This window comes from Littorina saxatilis, linkage group LG4 (assembly GCF_037325665.1).
Source record: "Littorina saxatilis isolate snail1 linkage group LG4, US_GU_Lsax_2.0, whole genome shotgun sequence".
In the NCBI taxonomy this organism is placed as follows: Eukaryota; Metazoa; Mollusca; class Gastropoda; order Littorinimorpha; family Littorinidae; genus Littorina; species Littorina saxatilis.
In genome coordinates, this window is record NC_090248.1 from 35088566 (window position 1) to 35111762 (window position 23197).

General features: G+C 42.6%; 2 protein-coding genes across 2 annotated transcripts in view; one reads left to right on the top strand and one right to left on the bottom strand.

The window, feature by feature from the left end:
* The window catches only part of LOC138964579 (glucose dehydrogenase [FAD, quinone]-like), a 10236-nt gene extending 9390 nt beyond the window's left edge, over positions 1–846 (bottom strand). Inside the window, exons 1-2 of the mRNA XM_070336569.1 lie at positions 627–846; positions 1–57 (exon numbers count right to left, since the gene is read on the bottom strand). The exon at positions 1–57 is cut by the window's left edge and continues 72 nt beyond it. Of these exons, the coding sequence (XP_070192670.1) occupies positions 1–57; positions 627–831 (262 nt within the window). The 5' untranslated portion in view covers positions 832–846. The remainder of the gene's footprint in view (positions 58–626) is intronic.
* A 4037-nt stretch (positions 847–4883) lies between these two features.
* On the top strand, positions 4884–9007 carry LOC138965575 (glucose dehydrogenase [FAD, quinone]-like). The gene is made up of 5 exons (XM_070337760.1): positions 4884–5088; positions 5657–5785; positions 6632–6753; positions 7158–7325; positions 8846–9007. Exons 1-5 carry the CDS (start codon positions 4884–4886, stop codon positions 9005–9007), a joined length of 786 nt encoding a protein of 261 aa, XP_070193861.1.
* Positions 9008–23197: the final 14190 nt, after the last annotated feature.

Below are 23197 nucleotides of genomic sequence, written 5' to 3' on the forward strand. Positions count from 1 at the left end.
TCAGCCCGTTGGTGTTGGCCACTTCTACTGTCAGTGGGCCCCCTGTACCGTGGTACTCTGTACACAGTTTCAAAGTGTTGACATTCGTTTTGTTATGTACATGTACATCTTTTTAGGGAATTGAAGATAACTGTTTTTTATATATCCCAACAAAGAACACAGAGTACATTGTACAGTTGCTACAATAAAAAGAAAGTTTTATTTTGCAACTTGCAAGCTACATCCAAAAGATCCCGAAGCAAAATAAAATTATGAAAAAAAAGAAACGACACACACACACACACACACACACACACACACACACACACACACACACACACACACGCGCATGCACACACACACACACACATGCACACACACATGCACACACACACACACACACACACACACACACACACACACACACACACACACACACACTCCCTAACCCACACTCACACCCACACACTAAAAAAAATATTAAAAAAATAAACAATGTACGGTTACTGAGTATGATAGTTTTCAAAACTATAAGAACATGTAAATATGTTTTAGAAAAGTGTCCAATGATTTACTGTTAGTTGGATGATTTGTCGATATGAAGATGAACTAACAAACCTCATTCAAATTGAACACTGCCCACTCACTTGATTTTTTAAGGTCGGGGTCTCTGACGTCCTCGGATTTCAGAAAGTAGGGCAACACGTCCTTGTAACTCCAACCTTCCGCTCCGTCCTTGACCCAGTTATCGTAGTCATGGCGACTGCCCCGGATGTATATCATGCTGTTGATGGTGGAAGTTCCGCCCAACCCTTTTCCTCGGGGCCAGAACATTCTCTGTTTGATTCGCATTTAGCAACAATAAGTATGATTATTTTACTTTTTTTTACCGTTTAACTTTCGTTTTTTAAGTTCACTTATCACTAACATGGAAATGGCACGACTACATTGTTTTCTGTACTGATAAACCGCAACAAGTTTACACAATGTTTTTATTTGGCGTTTGGGCCATACTGCTCTGAAGCTAAAAAATCTTTCGTTTTGCACAGGTTATAACATCTTTACTTACAAATGGCGTCTTTTCCTCGGACTTAAATTCTTAACACTAAATATAAATCCAGTCACCCTGAACAAGATATTAATGCTAACCGGATTTTGTATTCCCTTCTATGATTATGAACAGTACTTCACATTACAATACGCTTTGAAATCGCATTTAGTCATCGGAGTCCAGGGCTGTGGTGCACGAACCGAAAGTTGTTGCCACCCAAACGGGAGAGAACAAACCGCGGGTTCTGATTCGTTGAAATCACAACACATGTCAGTTTCAGCCAATCCAACACTGCGGGAGGCTCCCGTTTGGGTGGTAACTTTGTCGTGCACCTCAGTTTCAACCAATCCAACACTGCGGGTGACTCCCGTTTGGGTGGTAACTTTGTCGTGCACCTCAGTTTCAACCAATCCAACACTGCGGGTGGCTCCCGTTTGGGTGGCAACTTTGTCGTGCACCTCAGTTTCAACCAATCCAACACTGCGGGTGGCTCCCGTTTGGGTGGCAACTTTGTCGTGCACCTCAGTTTCAACCAATCCAACACTGCGGGTGGCTCCCGTTTGGGTGGTAACTTTGTCGTGCACCTCGGCCCACAGGCGGAAGGTATCGTCCACTGGACTACTACTATCACAGAAAGACTACAAGGTACGTCACTCACTTTCGAGTCTTCTGTGTTCTTGGAGTCGCTTCCTGGGAAAAAAATATTGTTCAAGACGGTTTGCCTCTTCCTACAGTCTGTGTAAGGTCAAATAAATACAGTTGAATGAATGTTTGAACTGTATGTACCTTTAATTTTCAGCTTCCGTCCCTTGCAGGTTGTTTTTAACCATCATTTGGACAAATCTTCGTTTGCGAGCCGCTAATATCCACTTCGTTTCAAATCATGCATCCGCACCGAATATGCATACCAGCGCTCATTGGTTAATAACAGGATATTCGATTATTATTTTCCCGTGGGTAGCTTCCCTTTGCTGCACAATATTTACATATGTTTTAGATACATAGAAGTTACATAGGTGAGCGCCAGGCCTTATAATGGAAGGGCGCTGGTTCTGTGCGACGCTTAGTTTTCGAGATAGGTGTGACTCACGAAGTACAGGACGTCACATCTATATATATATATATACGACTTGTGTCTGTGTGTGTGTCTGTGTGTCTGTGTATCTGTGTATTTGTGTATTTGTGTATTCGCCATGCACGGCCAAAGTTCTCGATGGATCTGCTTCAAATTTGGTGGGCTTATTCAGAGAGACCCCGGACACAACCTCATCGATGTGATATTTCAACACGTGCTCTCAGCGCGCAGCGCTGAACCGATTTTGGTTCCACCTCAGCTATTTTGGTTCCACCTCAGCTACCCGGGCCCCCATACCGACACACCAAAGCCAAAGTTCTCGGTGGATCTTTTTCAAATTTGGACACCGTATTCAGCTACACCCCGGACACAATATCATCGATGAGATATTTCAACACGTGCTCTCAGCGCGCAGCGCTGAATCGATTTTGGTTTTTGTGTTCATTTCACCATTATAAGTAACTCTTCCTTATCTTCTCATATTCTCCAGGTTTTCAGCGTTTACCTCCCTTCCTTCGTATGGTGCACTATAGTGTGAGTGGAGCGTCTTCGGATATTCCCGGCGTTCTGTTACTGTTACTATTTTTAGAAGGTCAACGCAGTGTCCAGAACGTAAATTGGACCCGTAAATTATCCTCACTGTAAAAGTGCAAAGGTCGAATCAATTTCTAAATTTACACAAAAGCCGCCAGACCACATCACAAACAGAACTGAACAATGCACAGGTGTTGCTCACATAGAGACACACACACACACACACACACACACACACAAAAACACAGAGAAGCCGTATCTATAGAGAGATAGATGACAGTGTATTTTTCGCGTGGCTAGAAATTGATTCGACCTTTGCACTTTTACAGTGAGGATAATTTACGGGTCCAATTTACGTTCTGGACACTGCGTTGACCTTCTAAAAATAGTAACAGTAACAGAACGCCGGGAATATCCGAAGACGCTCCACTCACACTATAGTGCACCATACGAAGGAAGGGAGGTAAACGCTGAAAACCTGGAGAATATGAGAAGATAAGGAAGAGTTACTTATAATGGTGAAATGAACACAAAAACCAAAATCGATTCAGCGCTGCGCGCTGAGAGCACGTGTTGAAATATCTCATCGATGATATTGTGTCCGGGGTGTAGCTGAATACGGTGTCCAAATTTGAAAAAGATCCACCGAGAACTTTGGCTTTGGTGTGTCGGTATGGGGGCCCGGGTAGCTGAGGTGGAACCAAAATAGCTGAGGTGGAACCAAAATCGGTTCAGCGCTGCGCGCTGAGAGCACGTGTTGAAATATCACATCGATGAGGTTGTGTCCGGGGTCTCTCTGAATAAGCCCACCAAATTTGAAGCAGATCCATCGAGAACTTTGGCCGTGCATGGCGAATACACAAATACACAAATACACAGATACACAGACACACAGACACACACACAGACACAAGTCGTATATATATATATATATAGATGTGACGTCCTGTACTTCGTGAGTCACACCTATCTCGAAAACTAAGCGTCGCACAGAACCAGCGCCCTTCCATTATAAGGCCTGGCGCTCACCTATGTAACTTCTATGTATCTAAAACATATGTAAATATTGTGCAGCAAAGGGAAGCTACCCACGGGAAAATAATCATCGAATATCCTGTTATTAACCAATGAGCGCTGGTATGCATATTCGGTGCGGATGCATGATTTGAAACGAAGTGGATATTAGCGGCTCGCAAACGAAGATTAGTCCAAATGATGGTTAAAAACAACCTGCAAGGGACGGAAGCTGAAAATTAAAGGTACATACAGTTCAAACAATCATTCAACTGTATTTATTTGACCTTACACAGACTGTAGGAAGAGGCAAACCGTCTTGAACAATATTTTTTTCCCAGGAAGCGACTCCAAGAACACAGAAGACTCGAAAGTGAGTGACGTACCTTGTAGTCTTTCTGTGATAGTAGTAGTCCAGTGGACGATACCTTCCGCCTGTGGGCCGAGGTGCACGACAAAGTTACCACCCAAACGGGAGCCACCCGCAGTGTTGGATTGGTTGAAACTGAGGTGCACGACAAAGTTGCCACCCAAACGGGAGCCACCCGCAGTGTTGGATTGGTTGAAACTGAGGTGCACGACAAAGTTGCCACCCAAACGGGAGCCACCCGCAGTGTTGGATTGGTTGAAACTGAGGTGCACGACAAAGTTACCACCCAAACGGGAGCCACCCGCAGTGTTGGATTGGTTGAAACTGAGGTGCACGACAAAGTTACCACCCAAACGGGAGCCTCCCGCAGTGTTGGATTGGCTGAAACTGACATGTGTTGTGATTTCAACGAATCAGAACCCGCGGTTTGTTCTCTCCCGTTTGGGTGTCAACAACTTTCGGTTCGTGCACCACAGCCCTGGACTCCGATGACTAAATGCGATTTCAAAGCGTATTGTAATGTGAAGTACTGTTCATAATCATAGAAGGGAATACAAAATCCGGTTAGCATTAATATCTTGTTCAGGGTGACTGGATTTATATTTAGTGTTAAGAATTTAAGTCCGAGGAAAAGACGCCATTTGTAAGTAAAGATGTTATAACCTGTGCAAAACGAAAGATTTTTTAGCTTCAGAGCAGTATGGCCCAAACGCCAAATAAAAACATTGTGTAAACTTGTTGCGGTTTATCAGTACAGAAAACAATGTAGTCGTGCCATTTCCATGTTAGTGATAAGTGAACTTAAAAAACGAAAGTTAAACGGTAAAAAAAAGTAAAATAATCATACTTATTGTTGCTAAATGCGAATCAAACAGAGAATGTTCTGGCCCCGAGGAAAAGGGTTGGGCGGAACTTCCACCATCAACAGCATGATATACATCCGGGGCAGTCGCCATGACTACGATAACTGGGTCAAAGACGGAGCGGAAGGTTGGAGTTACAAGGACGTGTTGCCCTACTTTCTGAAATCCGAGGACGTCAGAGACCCCGACCTTAAAAAATCAAGTGAGTGGGCAGTGTTCAATTTGAATGAGGTTTGTTAGTTCATCTTCATATCGACAAATCATCCAACTAACAGTAAATCATTGGACACTTTTCTAAAACATATTTACATGTTCTTATAGTTTTGAAAACTATCATACTCAGTAACCGAACATTGTTTATTTTTTTAAATATTTTTTTTAGTGTGTGGGTGTGAGTGTGGGTTAGGGAGTGTGTGTGTGTGTGTGTGTGTGTGTGTGTGTGTGTGTGTGTGTGTGTGTGTGCATGTGTGTGTGCATGTGTGTGTGTGTGTGTGCATGCGCGTGTGTGTGTGTGTGTGTGTGTGTGTGTGTGTGTGTGCGTGTGTGTGTGTGTGTGTGTCGTTTCTTTTTTTTCATAATTTTATTTTGCTTCGGGATCTTTTGGATGTAGCTTGCAAGTTGCAAAATAAAACTTTCTTTTTATTGTAGCAACTGTACAATGTACTCTGTGTTCTTTGTTGGGATATATAAAAAACAGTTATCTTCAATTCCCTAAAAAGATGTACATGTACATAACAAAACGAATGTCAACACTTTGAAACTGTGTACAGAGTACCACGGTACAGGGGGCCCACTGACAGTAGAAGTGGCCAACACCAACGGGCTGACCGACACATTATGTCACGCTTGTCAGCAGCTCGGACACTCTTTACTCGACCCCAATGGTCACTCCATGATTGGTACGTTGTTGTATTTAGTTTGGGTATATGGCCAAGCCGCTATGTTTCGTATATCTTTCGCAAGCCAAGACACTGGTTCCGCACAGCTGTCACTTACCTTAACATTGCCTTTATTTAGAGTGCATCGTGCATGCTTGACTTTACTTCTTTGGATTTATATTTTCTATAAGCTCTTTTCGGTGTGGTTTTTTATGGAAAATAACCCAGTTGAGAGTTAGAGACAGTAATATACTTATTCTAACTTAAAAGCCGACCAAAAGGTTGTCATGTACAATGCTGTTTTGTTGCTTTTATTTGACTTTAGTTTGTTAGCTTATTTTTGGTTTTATTTGTGTGTGTGTGTGTGTGTGTGTGTGTGTGTGTGTGTGTGTGTGTGTGTGTGTGTGTGTGTGTGTGTGTTTTGTTTGACTTTTGTTTGTTTGCTTTCTTTTGTTTTTATGTGTGTGGGTGCGTGCGTAAGTGTGTGCGCGCGCGCGCGTGTTTGTGTGTGTTTGTGTGTGTTTGTGTGCGCGTACGTTCGTGCGTGCGTTTGCGTGTGTGTCCCAGACTTCTACATGGGATACACGCATACCAACAATCAAAAACCTGGCTCTCGTGAACAATTTTATAAATTGACACTAGTTTCAGCTATAAATCCCCCCTCCCCCCCCCTCGACACAAATATATGTATCCAAGAGAAGGGATGGCCTGATACTATATGCAAAGGAATGGACAGATTTAAGATGGTAAAGATAATAAATGCATTGTTTGAAAGAAAACGGTTGCTTAACTTTGGAGTTGGGGTTTGTAACATAATTGGCATCAATATAATGTACTGTGTGTTTAACGGGCGTGATTGAACTGCAGGTGTGTCCCACACTCAGGTGACACAGGACAGGGGGAGACGAGCCAGTACTTCCCACGCCTTCCTCCACCCCGTCCTCCATCGTGACAACCTGCACGTGGCCGTCAACTCGCCCGTTACTAAGGCAGGTCAACTCACTAACCGGTTATTTCCGGCAATTTATGACAAACCGGAACAGACATCGCCTTCTAATCTGTCCTTCTGCGGCGTTTCGTCACACCTGACCTTTTCTCGGAGTTCCGAGTTCACTCTGTGACATTTGAAACTTGAAGAGTACACGATTTATCAAAAAGAACAATATATTCCAAGGTCTATTCCTTGGACTAATTCCGTAGTAATATTCCTTAGACCAATTCTGTTGTCAGAGTAAGTTTTTTCTGGCGTAGAAAAAAATAAATCTTTCCCAGAATGCACACATTTATATTTCATATTCCGATTTTTTATATAGGTTTTCTGTCTGGCTGGCTTTTTCTGTCAGTCGTTCGTTCGAACGACAGAAACTGCGACTGACCTTTGTGTTGCGTGCAGGTGTTGATAGAGAAGGGACGGGCAACAGGGGTGGAATACACCCGGAATGGCACCACGCAGCAGGTGAGGGCGAGGAGGGAGGTGATAATGTCAGCAGGGGCCATAGGGTCCCCCCACATTATGCTGCTGTCTGGAGTGGGGCCACGGAAACACTTGGACAGCATGGGGGTGAGTGATTGTGTGTGTGTGTGTGTGTGAGTGTGTGTGTGGGTGTGTCCCTCTCTGTTTCTGTGTGTCTCTATCTCTCCGCCTGTCTCTCTCTCTCTCTCTCTCTCTCTCTCTCTCTCTCTCTCTCTCTTAATAATATCTAAATTAAGTTATGTTAAAAATTGACACTTTTTATCATTAGAACTTGTACTTAACATGCAGCATGACAATTTATTTTTAAATTTGCATCTGTATATACAGTTATAATGTATTAAGTTTGATGTGATAGTTCTTTGATTATATTGTTTTCTGTTCTTGTTGACCCTATATTAGGGCGAGGGCTGGATGTAAAAAAGCAATATTCTTGCTTATCTATTACCCTCGATAATAAAGATTTTGTCTTGTCTTGTCTTGTCTTGTTTTGCATCTGTCTGTCTGTCTGTCTGTCTGTCTGTCTGTCTGTCTGTCTCTGTTTCTCTCTCTCTCTCTCTCTCTCTCTCTCTCTCTCTCTCTCTCTCTCTCTCTCTCTCTCTCTCTCTCTCTCTCTCTCTCTCTCTCTCTCTCTGTATGCTTTCCTGTCTGTTTTTACATTCAGTCAAGTTTTGACTAAATGTTTTAACGTAGAGGGGGGAATCGAGACGAGGGTCGTGGTGTATGTGTGTGTGTGTGTCTGTCTGTCTGTCTGTCTGTCTGTTTGTCTGTCTGTCTGTGTGTGTGTGTGTAGAGCTATTCAGACTAAACTACTGGACCGATCTTTATGAAATTTGACATGAGAGTTCCTGGGTATGATATCCTCAGACGTTTTTTTCGTTTTTTTGATAAATGTCTTTGATGACGTCATATCCGGCTTTTCGTGAAAGTTGAGGCGGCACTGTCACGCTCTCATTTTTTAACCAAATTGAAATTTTGGTCAAGTAATCTCCGACGAAGCCCGGACTTCGGTATTGCATTTCAGCTTGGTGGCTTAAAAATTAATTAATGACTTTGGTCATTAAAAATCTGAACATTGTAAAACAAATATTTTTTTTATAAAACGATCCAAATTTACGTTCATCTTATTCTCCATCATTTTCTGATTCCAAAAACATATAAATATGTTATATTTGGATAACAAAAAAGCTCTAAAAATTAAATATATGAAAATTATTATCAAAATTAATTTTTTGAAATCAATTTAAAAACACTGTCATCTTATTCCTTGTCAGTTCCTGATTCCAAAAACATATAGATATGATATGTTTGGATTAAAAACACGCTCAGAAAGTTAAAACGAAGAGAGGTACAGTAAAGCGTGCTATGAAGCACAGCGCAATCGCTACCGCACCAAACAGGCTCGTCACTTTCACTGCCTTTTGCACTAGCGGCGGACTATGTACAGCTTGACTAAATGTAGTAATTTCGCCTTACGCGACTTGTTTCTCTTTCTCTCCCTCTCTGTCTGCTGCTTTCCTTGTCTCTATCTCTCTGCCTCTTTCTCTCTCGGGCCATAACTCCCCGGTCCACCACTCGTCTCTCACACTTTATCACTATGACGTGTTCAGATCCCAGTGGTGTCTGACATCCCTGTGGGGGGGAACCTACAAGACCACCTGTTTGTGGACTACGGTATTGGCATCAACACCTCTGCTGGTATCACCCTGGACAAGATGAACAGCGTGTGGGAAAAAGTCAAGTACCAGACACTAGGAGAAGGTGAATATTAGCTATATGGCATAGAAGAAAGCGTTCAAAATAATCGCGTTTCTTCACCGTGTGAACAATCATATTCAGCCCCACAACAGATCATGAGTCTGTCGAGACAAGTTTACATGGGGTGTTGCCATCACTCCAACTTGAATACTTGCCAAAAATTGTGTGTGTGTGTGTGTGTGTGTGCATTATAATTGTTGTGTATACTGAGAGTTCGTTCCTGTAAGAGCCTCTGGATTTTTGTAACATTTATGTTTTGTTTTTGGTTTTGTTGTAAAGTGTTTATGATTGTGTTCTATTCCGTCAATGGCGTCATTCTGGTAATGATGTTGTTATTGCTTTTGTAAAGCGCTTTGTGTGTTCGAAAGCGCTATAGAAATCACCATTATTATTATTATTATTATTATTATTATGTATACTCTTTTTCCTCGCCAAGCAACATTCTCACCGGGTGAGAGAAAATGACTCGAGAGAGAGAGAGCGCATGAGATCTCGAGAGAGAGAAAAAGATTGCAATATGGCCTGGGGGAAGTACGCGACAACTCCCGAAGTTTTGAGTGACATCGGAAGTACTTGCCTCACTTTCGTATGCAGGGGCCGGAAGAAGGGCTTCGAAGCAAAGCGAGGAAGTAACTGAGGGTAGTTTGCGACTACTTCCAAAGTTTTGAGCGACATCGGAAGTACATCCTCACTTTCGCATGCATGGGACAAAAAAAGAGCTTACTTTGGAAGCAAACTAGGAAGTAAGTGAGGGTATTGTACTACAGCGAGACCCAGTAGTACAAACGCTACTTCCAAAGTTTCTCAGTGCAAAATGGCAGGGCTTTTCTTCGGTTTTTCATATCAAACCGAGCTAACGCAAATGAAAGTCCCAAAAAGAGAAAATAGAAGGAAAAGTCGTATCTCGTGCTTGCATTTCGTGCAAATTTCCCTGAGTACAAACCAGCCAGCTTTGACTTTTGTTCGTTCTGGGTCACTGGCCACCACTCTTTCATCCCCGCTTATACGATGGGGTGTTTCTATGTAAATGGGCGTCGTTGTGAGCATGTGTGAGTGTGTGTTTGTGTGAGAGTGTGCGTGTGAGAGTGTGCGTGTGTGTGTGTGTGTGTGTGTGTGTGTATGTATGTGTGTGTGTGTGAGAGTGTATGTGTGTGTGTTTGTGTGTGTGAGAGAGAGAGAGAGAGAGTGTGTGTGTGTGTGTGTGTGTGTGTGTGTGTGTGTGTGTGCGCGTGCGTGCGTGCGTGCGTGCGTGCGTGCGTGTGTAGTTGTGCGTCTGTTTATTCATTCGTTTGGTTGCGTGCACGCGCGCACATGTGTGTGTGTGTGTGTGTGTGTGTGTGTGTGTGCGCACCCCCCTCCCCCCCATCCCCCTACCACACTCTTATGAGCTGAGTATTTGTGCCTCGATATTTTATTTATGTTCTTACGTTTTATGTTGTTTATTATGATTCACCACACCCGAGTTTCTCGTAATTGAGATAATACAGTGTTCTATGTCTATGTCTATGTCTATGTCTAACACACATGCACACACGCGCGTAGGCTAAACAAATCCAATCTTGACTTTCAACTTTATATAAACATACATCCTGTTCACAATTAACGAGGACAAACATAATTTACAAATACCCAAGTACAACAATTTATCTTTTGTAAAAATTCGGACACACATTTTCCCAATTAATATGAAAGTCACTGAACTTATCTTCTTTTTACTACACCTTATATCTTGATTCCCCAAACACTGATTGATTTCTGCCTTTTCAAATTTACCAGTAACCCAAACGTTCGCTCTAACCAATACCTGTTTTGTCCAAAACAGTTTTACCAATACACAATCATTAAAAAAAAAGAAGAGGTTTAACATAACCGACTTCGCTACCACATAAACAAACAAGTCGCGTAAGGCGAAAATACAATATTTAGTCAAGTAGCTGTCGAACTCACAGAATGAAACTGAACGCAATGCAACGCAGCAAGACAGTATACTCGTAGTCCACCGCTCACGGCATAGGCAGTGAAATTGACAAGAAGAGCGGGGTAGTAGTTGCGCTAAGAAGGATAGCACGCTTTTCTGTACCTCTCTTTGTTTTAACTTTCTGAGCGTGTTTTTAATCCAAACATATCATATCTATATGTTTTTGGAATCAGGAACCGACAAGGAATAAGATGAAAGTGTTTTTAAATTGATTTCGACAATTTAATTTTGATAATAATTTTTATATATTTAATTTTCAGAGCTTGTTTTTAATCCGAATATAACATATTTATATGTTTTTGGAATCAGCAAATGATGGAGAATAAGATAAACGTAAATTTGAATCGTTTTATAAATGTTTATTTTTTTTTACAATTTTCCGATTTTTAATGACCAAAGTCATTAATTAATTTTTAAGCCACCAAGCTGAAATGCAATACCGAACCCCGGGCTTCGTCGAAGATTACTTGACCAAAATTTGAACCAATTTGGTTGAAAAATGAGGGCGTGACAGTGCCGCCTCAACTTTCACGAAAAGCCGGATATGACGTCATCAAAGACATTTATCAAAAAAATGAAAAAAACGTTCGGGGATTTCATACCCAGGAACTCTCATGTCAAATTTCATAAAGATCGGTCCAGTAGTTTAGTCTGAATCGCTCTACACACACACACACACACACGCACGCACATACACCATACCCTCGTTTCGATTCCCCCTCGATGTTAAAATATTTAGTCAAAACTTGACTAAATATAAAAAGGTTTTATTCTCCCCAACATTCTGGTCAACAAAATCATTATTATAGACAGTAATTCAATTTCAAGACAATCATCACAGCTTTGAACCGACCCTTTCGTTCAACCAGTCAGAAGCAACAACTATAGTAAAAGCTACAGCGCGATCAACGTTCGCCCATTTACGAACTCGCGATGAGATTTGTTTCCTCTGGTCACCAAGCCTACCGTTTACAAACGCATGCGCACTAATTGGGATTCCCCCAATTTCCTCGACCTTGACCTCAGAACTCTCGAAGCCACTACTTCGGCTTTCAATTTAGCTCTTGCATACCGAGTAGCTGGCAACTTTGCTTCCGAAGTTCCCACTTTCAATGTTAATTTGCAGGGTCTCTCACTTGACAATCTGTATACGACGATATCGCTTCTTAAGGGTCCTTACCCATCCAATAGAAACCTCCAACGCATACTACAATTGCAGGACATTCCTGTTTTTAAGGCAGCTCATTGGGAAATGAGCTCAGACACAATATCGAAGACGTGAAATGCGTCAATCGAGCAACTGTCGTAACTTGGCTACAATGAGACGGTCGCCTACCTTGCACCAAAGACACGAACTGTGACACTATTGTTTAATTTAGGTAAAATGCTTGAAACAGAATGGCTCAAAACCGACAGTTCCATCAGTTACTGACCGAAACAAACGTGCTCAAGTCATGCAGCGAAGGTGGCGAGCTTTCAAACTATCACGACTGAATAACTCATAACACATGTTTTCATCATACCATTTGCTACACGGGTAACAGTGCGTGGGTGTCGGACTTTCGTCCTGACGCTCTGGGTTCAAATGCCCCCTGGGACAAAAAAAATTCTATTATATTTTTATTTATTAATCTTTTTCCTTTTAGGCCCCTGCAGTTGCATTCAGGCTGCAACGACCGGTTTTTGCCTCTGTGTTATTTTTTGTTATTTGCCAAAGAAACCTTCCTATGCTTTGAAAAAAAAATCAAATCATGTCTTGACTTTCAAATGTACGCGCCTGTGAATGCGTGTGTCACTGTGTGTGTGTGTGTGTGTGTGTGTGTGTGTGTGTGTGTGTGTGTGTGTGTGTGTGTGTGTGTGTGTGTGCACGGTGTGTGTACCACGGTGTATGTAAGAGAGAGAGAGAGAGAGAGAGAGAGAGAGAGAGAGAGAGAGGGAGAGAGAGACTGAAAGAGAGAGAAGAGAGAGAGAGAGAGAGAGAGAGACTGAGACTGAGAGAGAGAGAGAGAGACTAAAAGAGAGAGAGAGACTGAGAGAGAGAGAGATGGTGGCCCACCCCCTGTCGCCGTCGCCGATAAGTCCTGCACGTGTACGTTTTTTTTTAGGTCGCGCCATTTCACGCGCACTTGGTCTGCTATATATGTCCAGACAGTGTCTTTATGTTTTATAGTAAGGCGGCTGCTCTGACATTTGCTCAGAATAATATTTCTTTCGTTAAAAACATCTGTCAACAGCACAGCAATTTCACTGTTAGTAAATGATGAAGAACGTCCCTCCGTAGCTACTTTCATTTTGGGCACACGTGCCTTGCCTTTTCTGTTGACTGCCATGTTTACAGAAACGTGCACACGCGTATTACAGGGATTCCCTCAATTTCCGCGACCTTGACCTTAATACTCTCGATGTCACTACTTCGGCGTTGAAGTCAGTTCATGCATAGTGAACAGTTAGGAAGTTAACTTCGGGAGTTCCCACTTCAAAAAGAGGCCTCTACTCCCAGTGTTTCTTACTTCTAGTTCATGCATACGGGCCCAGATTTCGTCATGTAAGATCTGCAACTAGAGGAATACCCGGCTTCGCCGGGGTGAATCGCGAGACAGAGACAGACAGCGTGGCGGTTCACCACAATCACCTTTGAAGGCGAAGTCCTGTCAAACGGGATTGAGAATTTTAGAGCTTATTTCTTAGCCCTATATTATCTGTTATGGCTTCTCAAATGCCAGAACATACAGACAGACAAAAGCCGCTAGACCACATCACAAACAGAACTCTACAATCCACAGGTGTGCCCACACACACACAAACACACACATACACACACAGAGAAGCCGTATATATATACGTATATCTATATCTATAAATATATAGAGATAGATGACAGTGTATTTTTCGCGTGGCTATAAATTGATTCGACCTTTTCACTTTTACAGTATATAAGGACAACTTACGGGTACATGCAAGGAAAGCCCACAACTTCTAAGGCGAACAACTCTGCAGAGTCTGCTGTGAAGGGCGACGGTAGTCTCCCCGTCACACTCGACCCCCTTTGAATGAACTTAAATCCCTCCCAGGTGGAATGGGAACAGCACGAAAATGATTCAGTGACCAAAACACCACAATCACCTTTGAAGGCGAAGTCCTCTCAAACGGGATTGAGAATAACTGTTATGGCTTCTCGAAGGAAGGCCTGAACATACTGACACACAAAAGCCGCTAGACCACATCACAAACAGAACTCTACAATCCACAGGTGTTGCCCACACACACACACACACAAACACACAGAGAAGCCGTATATATATATATATATATTGATGTATATCCCATGACCTCCCTTCTTTGTCTCTGTTACTTCAGTATGGGTATATATGTTGTATTTTTATAGCTCAATAAATACATCATGGACTCAAAAAAATATATGATAGTGCAGATTCCGATTTGGGCGAAGAACTACTTTGCTCCCGACCTTTGACCTCGCGCCGAACAATGTGACACATTTGTATGAAGTTCCAAAATCGTATTGCACGGCTCAGAAAACCATATCAGTTGCACGCAAAAATGAATCTCAGAACTGATCTGATGTATGAGATGCAATAAGCAAACGTTTCTTTCATTATGAAAGCAATGCAGGTGGGAAAAAACGAACATTCAACTTACAAGATAACCAGATGCTAGCGAACCAAAACAAAAACACGAGTACCCTCCCCTTGCTTCGTTAGCAGACGACTTTTGAGAATCTGTCAGACCGTCCTTACCTGGCACGGTTGGGCTTCGCTATCATCAGCTGTTTCACGTGTTTTGCGAGCAAGTCTACTCTTTTGCCTGGCTCTGCAGTAAGTCCACATTGGCGATGAAGGTATCTAAGAACTTAACATGTGTGTATTTTTCCGTAATCCAGTCATATTCTTTCAAAATGCAATCAAGCGGCGGTGACAGACTTGGGTCCTGTTTTCCTCGCACCCATACCAGTTTAGGTTCATGCAAACACACTCGCAAAACATGTAGATACATTTCAAATAGGGAGCAAATGGTTAAATCTACATATGTGTTCCCTAAAATTTGCTTCTCTGTCAATAAGACTAATTGTATAATAATGCGTTCGAAAAAAACAACGTGGAATCGATTCTGAATCGAGTCGAGTAAGCCAAATGGGGGCCAAACCGGTTTCCCCGTTCCGCCGACCTGAAACGCAAAAGAATTGTGCGCTTCAACTAAATGGATTTCTATACGACTTCATTACTTTCTTGCAACTTATGAACCTTTACTTAAAGCTTTTAAACGGTCTGAAAGTAGTGTTACCGCGTACTTATAGATGCACTCATTCGTTTTATTTTTTCAGCGACGGTCACTTAGTTTAAGGTTGCAAAAAGGCCAAGTCTCGCTGAAAACACTGTTTCACACTCCACAGATCGCAACAGTGCCGCTAGTAGTCTACACTTTGTGTTTGATGGTAGAATGGGATATACAGATTACAACACTCGTGGTTTTTTATATGGCTTGTATTTCAGTCAAGACCCAGCGGGAATATCAATCGAGAGCCACTCGCCAAAGGCTCGTGTCTCCCGATGATATTCATCCGCTGGGTCTTGACTGAAATACAAGCCATATAAAAAACCACTCGTGTTGTAACCTATACATATCTATATCTATAAATATATAGAGATAGATGACAGTGTATTTTTCGCGTGGCTATAAATTGATTCGACCTTTTCACTTTTACAGTAAGGACAACTTACGGGTGCAATAGTGACATTCTAAAAATAGTAACGTAGTAACGGGAATATGGATTGACGCCACACGAAGGAAGGGAGATAAACGCTGAAAACACTGGAGAAGATAAGGAAGAGTTACTGGGAATGGATCCAGAGAAAAAACAGAGAAAAACCAAAATCGGTTCAGCGCTGCACGCTGAGGGCACGTGTTGAAATATCTCATCGATGAGGTTGTGTCCGGGGTCTCTCTGAATAAGCCCACCAAATTTGAAGCAGATCCATCGAGAACTTTGGCCGTGCATCGCGCACAGACACACAGACAGACAGACAGACAGACAGACAGACACTAGTCGTATATATATATATAGATAGCTCCTTATTGTGTACCTCTGAATCTAAAATGCAACAAACGACTGCGAGTCACACGAACTTATCAGCGGCGGTTGCCGTCAAATAAAAGAAGCCAGCGCTATGCAGAAAATTCGTCTGCTTGGAAAACACGACCTTGCGTGACCTGGCACCTGCTTCCGGGCTCCCTTTTTTCAAACTTTCAAAACTTCGAATTGTACTGATCTTGCCTTGGTGAAAAAAGAATTCTTTTATGATTTAAGAATGATTGTGTAATAAACTGTCAATTTATTATTTAGATTTTAAAAGTTCGTTTTAGCGCCAAAACGAGGCGTATGATTGTGGGTTGGACAAAAATAAATTCCTTGAAAAATGCTCGCTCTTTACGGAGGGCACCAAGGATGTTCTGAAGCGGTCAGTGTTTAAACGAAAGGGTGTTTGTACTGTGTGTAAACAGTGTCTGTGACCAAAAACTGATTGTTTACGTGAAGCTGAGTGTGCCTTTAACAATTCATGTTTACGTACTCTAAAGGCTCTTTAATACTAGACGACATTCGACTGCATATCTCGTCTTTTGTCATGAATAAATAAACAAGTCGCGTGAAGCGATATAAAAACATTTAGTCAAGATCAACACCATAAACCAATCATCGCCGAGACTACATTCAGATAGTCTCGGCTAACCATACCGAAGACCAAAACGGGTCACGCTCGCCGCCGCGAAACACGCGTCCGTCAGTACAGGGCCGGACTACCGGGGGGGTTATGGGGGTTGCGCAACCCCCCCCCCCTCCCTAGCCTAAACATGTACCTCACTTATTAAAATTTTTTTATTATTGTTTATTTTATGCCGTTTCATGCAAGGAGCGACCATTTTCCTATCTCAAAATATGACCTACCCATCAGCTTCAGGGGGCTTCGCCCCCTGACCCCCACAAGGGGCTCTGCCCCTTGACCCCGCCAGGGGGAACATCCCCCTGGACCACCACTGGCAACCCACCCACCCTCCTCTTAGCATAGTCCGGCCCTGCAGTAGTACTTACTGAACCTATTTTCTTTCATTCTGGGCACATTTTTAGAGTAAACATGACATATCTATATATTTTTTAATTCAGAAGAAGATGAGGAATACAATGCAATCAATTTTAAATCTGTTTGCGAAAAATCGATTTTAATGACAACTTTAATGAGCAAACTCATTAATTATTATTTAAGCCTCCAAGCTGAAATGCAATACCGAAGTCCGGGCTTCATCGAAGATTACTTGACCAAAATTTCAACCAATTTCGTTGAAAAATGAGTGCGACAGTACTGCCTCAACTTTTACAAACAGCCGGTAATGACGTCATCAAAGATATTTATAAAACAAATGAAAAATACGTCTGGGGATATCATACCCAGGAACTCTCATGTAAAGTTTCATGAAGATCGGTACAGTAGTTTCTCTGCCAGAGATTGTAGAGGACACGGTCTTTGTATCAGTTTTACAGTCTCTTCTTGCTTCGGAACACTGGGAAATGATGTTACAGTTGCTTCTATGTACCTTATGTGTGACAAGTGTGTGAGAACTGTGACACGTTATTCTGCGCGTTTTGGTGCGCTTGTGTATGTCTGAAGCGATTATACAGTAAATTTACGACTGTCAATGTCTCAGTGTCGCTGCAATCTCTGTTACGATGAATGTTTGAGTGAAGAAGGCCAGCATATTATTTCGTCCGCGTTCAGGGTCACAGTAGAACCGTTGTGTGTGTGCTATAATAACTGAAGCATGTCGATGATTGAATGCGCCCCCCCCCCCCCCCCCCCCTCCCTTGCATCTCTCTCTCTCTCTCTTGGCGTCTCTGTCTGTCTGTATCTCTAGCATGGGACTTACACATACCAGAGATGCGAAGCGCTGTCTTCCCGCTCGCGTTATCTTCGCCTACGGCAGGGGCAAGTAATCCTCCCACTGGTGCCAAGCTGGCAATTGTTGTGTTTTTAAAGAGTTATAACTGTTTCATAGAAAATCATAGATAATAAAACATGCAAACTGTTAATTATTTGCACTCAAGAGAAACAGAAAATCACAAGAAGAAGACTATTGCATCATTTGGTGATTAGAAGATGAATCCTAAAGTAAGCAATTTCGCTCATTTCTCCTTAAAAACTTTTTATCCACACGCCAGTGTAAGTGCGAGAACCACTTGAGTGAGACTTAAAAGCATCAAATTTAATTACAGCGCGTCAAAAATTATACAAACAGATTAATGTATACACCAGTAATGCATTTGCCAGTTAAGGAAAAGTAACGTTGCGCACAAAAGAAAATATTAGCTCCCAAACATTGCCTCCACGCACAATGTAAGGCATGGGCTTAGAACGGCCGCAAGAACCGAGGGAACCGTGTTTTTGACTCACTTCGGGAACCCAATCCTCTCAAATGCGTTCGTGTGCACACTTCTATTGAAGCTACAGAATATGAATCAAGTTTACTTACCACTGATATCTCTCGTCTGAAGCTGGATATATCCAAAGAAATATGACAGAAAAGCACTTCAAATCGGTGTCAGAGAGCAAGCGAACAACAACGTAGTATAGTACGGGATGATGGCTGACAATCGCGCGAGGTCACGCTGACCGAGCGCGGTACCCCAAGAGTTCACATACACACTCACGCACACAAACTTTCTCTCTCTCACATACACTTGACTGACTCTTTTAACTACTGTAAACTGCAGACAGAATGCGACTTTTCGTTTGGTGCAAGTCTTTCGAACCTGACGCGATCTGGCAGCTAAATCGCGAAATGAAAACTTGATGTGTAAACTTTCGCTTCTGTCACACACACACCCACACATACAACACTCACATACACAGACACAGAGCGCGAACGCACGCACACTCCCCCTCTCTCTCTCTCTCTCTCTCATCAAAGAGGTATCATCTAAGATAAATTCCAAGTACTCACCTTTACACGTTACTGCAGCTGTGTAATATCTTCTTGTTCACCCTCGTGCGGCCTGCGCAAACAACACAACCCGTATCTGCACACTCGTCGTATCAGTGTGTCGTTTGTGATATATACAAAGCTACTCTGACCCAGAACATGAAACGACCCAGCTGGAATCGAGTATCAGCTCAACTGTGTCCTTTCAGTGTGCACTTTTGATATAGGTCAATTTTCTGGTTGAGCCCAAAAAAGAGAGAGGGGGCGGGGGGGGGGGGGGAGAGAGAGAGAGAGAGAGAGAGAGAGAGAGAGAGAGAGAGAGAGAGAGAGAGAGAGAGAGAGAGAGAGAGAGAGAGAGAGAGGGAGGGAGAGAGACTGAGATATTATATATCTATATACGGCTTGTCTGTGTCTGTCTGTCTGTCTGTCGGTCACTTCGCGATGCACGGCCAAAGTTCTCGATGGATCTGCTTCAAATTTGGTGGGCATAATATATATACGGCTTGTCTGTGTCTGTCTGTCTGTCTGTCTGTCTGTCGGTCACTTCGCGATGCACGGCCAAAGTTCTCGATGGATCTGCTTCAAATTTGGTGGGCATATTCAGGTACACCCAAAACACAATCTGGTCGATGAAAATTTTCAACACGTGCTCTCAGCGCGCAGCGCTGAACCGATTTTGGTATTTCTGTACATCCATTCCCAGTAACTCTTCCTTATCTTCTCCAGTGTTTTGCGCGTTTATCTCCCTTCCTTCGTACGGTGCGCCAGCGAAGCCGGCGTACACCCGGCAAAGCCGGGTCCCCGGCGAAGCCGGGTATTCGGCTCTACTTCTTCCCGGCAAAGCCGGGTACCCGGCGAAGCGGGTATTCATCTAGTATATATATATATATATATATATATAAAGACAGACAGATTGACAGACAAAAAGCTGAAAGAGAGAGCGAGGAGCGAGAGAGAGAGAGAGAGAGAGAGAGAGAGAGAGAGAGAGAGAGAGAGAGAGAGAGAGAGAGAGAGAGAGAGAGAGAGAGAGAGAGAGAGAGAGAGAGAGAGAAGCGATTTTGGTATTTCTGTACATCCATTCCCAGTAACTCTTCCTTGTCTTCTCCAGTCAGTGTTTTGCGCGTTTATCTCCCTTCCTTCGTACGGTGCGCCAGCAAAGCCGGCGTACACCAGGCAAAGCCGGGTCCCCGGCGAAGTCGGGTATTCATCTAGTATATATATATATATATTCAGACAGACAGACAGACAAAAAAAAGAGAGAGAGAGAGAGAGAGAGAGAGAGAGAGAGAGAGAGAGAGAGAGAGAGAGAGAGAGAGAGAGAGAGAGAGAGAGAGAGAGAGAGAGAGATCGAGAGAGAGAACGAACTTTAACCGATCCGTAACCTATTAAGACACAAAGATACATTACACATCTTCCCTTGCGTTGCGAGACCATCAGTTGTACTTTGATATGGTGTACTTTTAGAGGGATTTCACTTAGAGAGAAAGAGAGGGAGGAGGAGAGGGGAGCAATGTCGAGCTTACAAACTTAAAGGTATATAGGTCTTCCCGCAATCCCACCCACAGATCCCTATAGGCAATCAGCCACGCTCCAGGCAACTATCCATTAAGAAAATTACTAAGTTGTATCGACTTTCCTGCAAGGAGTCGAACACTGCAAGTCTGTTTAACCTTGTTTAGGCATCGGGAGGGGACCTTAATGGAACGCCAATGGACGTTAACGCAACTCCTTAGCCGGAGCGGGAGGAACGGTTGGGACGGGTGAGTTCGGGCTGCATGTTCAAAATTGTAGCCATTCCCCGCCCGTTCCAAATGAACGGTAATGGAACCTTAACACATTGGCAACGGAACTCATGGATCATTAATGGAACTTAACGCAATGGTAACGCAACGCCAGCGCTCTCACACACTGAGTTGTCATACCCGCATTCCACACATCCGTTCTAGCTTCCGTTCCCAGCCGTCCTGAGGACGGCTGCCAGTACGGTCAGATGCTGCTCAAAGATGCCAAAAACGTTTGCGCAGCGTCTCATTGTTGTATCCGGACGGCTGGGAACGGAAGCTAGAACGGTTGTGTGGAATGGGGGTATAAGCGAGGAGGAATTACCCGACCAGACAATTCTCACCCAGCCGGCTCTGCTTCATGTCCATTCCGGGGGTTATCAAAATATACAAGTTTGTAAAATTTCAATGATAAAGCTTCAACAAAAAGGCAAATAATTATGTGACTCGCCCTCGTGTGTGTAATATTAACAAGAAACAAATTAAATCATCCGCTGCATGCTCTAGCTCAATGAACATGCGATTGGCCATCACACAGCCCGCTGACCCCTCCCCCACTACAATCAATCATGGACATGCAAATTCCTCATTTGTAGGTACAATTCAAAAACAGTGTGTACACATCTACCCAATCTACCAACCGTGAACACGGAAATAACGTTTACGGAACTAATCGAATTCGAAAGTCAAAACTATCGATTTCTACAGCGGTTTTTACTTCAGTTTCTCGGTGTTAAGCGATAATTTTGACTTTCAAGGTTGATACATTCCGAAAACCTTAGTGACATCTTCAAAGGACATAACATTTTACTTCAGTTTTATCCTTGACGTGCCCCAAGACAAGATTTTGAACTTTTTGAAAGAGAGTAGGATTTTTAACAAGATTTAAACCCCTTAATACAAACCGCTGAACCAGAGTAAAAACATCACTGCATGTTCTTAGCCCCCCCCCCCCCCCCCCCCAAAAAAAAAAAAAAAAAAAAAAAAAAACATGGACAAACATTTTTTTAAAATAAAGAAACACCGAATGTTCTAATTGTGTGCAGCTGTCGTCAGGGCCTTAAAACCGAACAAAAATATGACACTTACTGACTTACCCATTTCAGTCTGAAAAACCAGTAAGTCTGGCCTCTTGAGAGATAGCGAGTTGAACTAAACTTGGCCAAACAATTATTGTAGGAATAGCATAGCACACGAAATACGCGAGGTAGCAAAACATAACAATCTGTCCAGGGTAGATCATTGGTTTGACTTTCTTATCGTATGTCAAAGTTGCAAAGTTTTGCTTATTGTGATTTTTGTTCGATTTTTCATTCGGCCTTTCCGTTTTTGTCTGGTCGATTTTGAGGGTACCCTTACTTGAGCGGCGGTCACGTGATCCCTGTAAAATAAATATTTAATCCAAAACGTGATCCTGAAGGTTAAGTAAACGGCCTTAACTTGCATATAAAGTTTTAATGAAATGACACGGGAATTAATGCTTTAATTTGGGTTTGAAATTTGTTGCAATAATTGTTTGGCCAAGTTTACTTTAACGGGAAGACTATAGGTCTTACAACAGGAAAAGGCGGAGAGGTTTCAACAACGATTTATACTGTGTGTACACTTGAACAAAACGATTATAATTTGTTAATTATTATTCAGATAAGGGTTTGCGTATGGCATACGCTCATTAAAAACATGAATCTGTTATGCATGTGTGTATGTTTTCACAGTCTGAATCAGAACAACTGATTACTTGGCCGTTTTTCATGTCTCCTTCAATTCCACGCGAAAATACTAGGCATACATGGCCAAACGGTTAACTTGCAAATTGCGAATGTTCAAGAAAGCATACTTGATCCAAATAGGATTTTCTCTGGGTCTCATTGGCTCACAAGCCTGAGCAGTACTGGAAATAATATTCGCCGTTTCTGGCAGAGATTGTGTGTGAAGTATTGAATGTTCACAAATCAGTATTCATGTGATATGCTACTCCAAAAGCTTTTCAGCTAACACTCCTTCAAATGTCTAATCTTTTGACATGGAATGAATGATCTACAGAAAGCTTTCTTGGAACGGTGTGCAATCCCGAGAAAGAACGCGCCTAGAAGTTTAAGGCAAACCTTGAGCTCTTTGTATTTTGACCATTTAGCTCCAAGGGTACATTGACTAACTCGCATTTTCTGTTTGATTAGACTAAGATTTGAAACTTTAACCATACTCTTTACACTAATTAAGACTATCAGCTTTGCAAAAACAAGCATTACTTCGTGTTTCTGAGAATATATTCATGCATGTGTGTGACCCGAAGCTGTAGTGCTGCGACCCCTGTTTTACTGAAAGCCTTTTTTGAAGTGATATTCTTTGCCAACTGTTTTGTCGTTCTGTTGGTTGGTTGTCACATATTCCCTTATTAGAGGTGCTTAACAATCTGTTTGGTTTGCTTGCCTGTATGTCTCTGTGTGGCTGTCTGCACC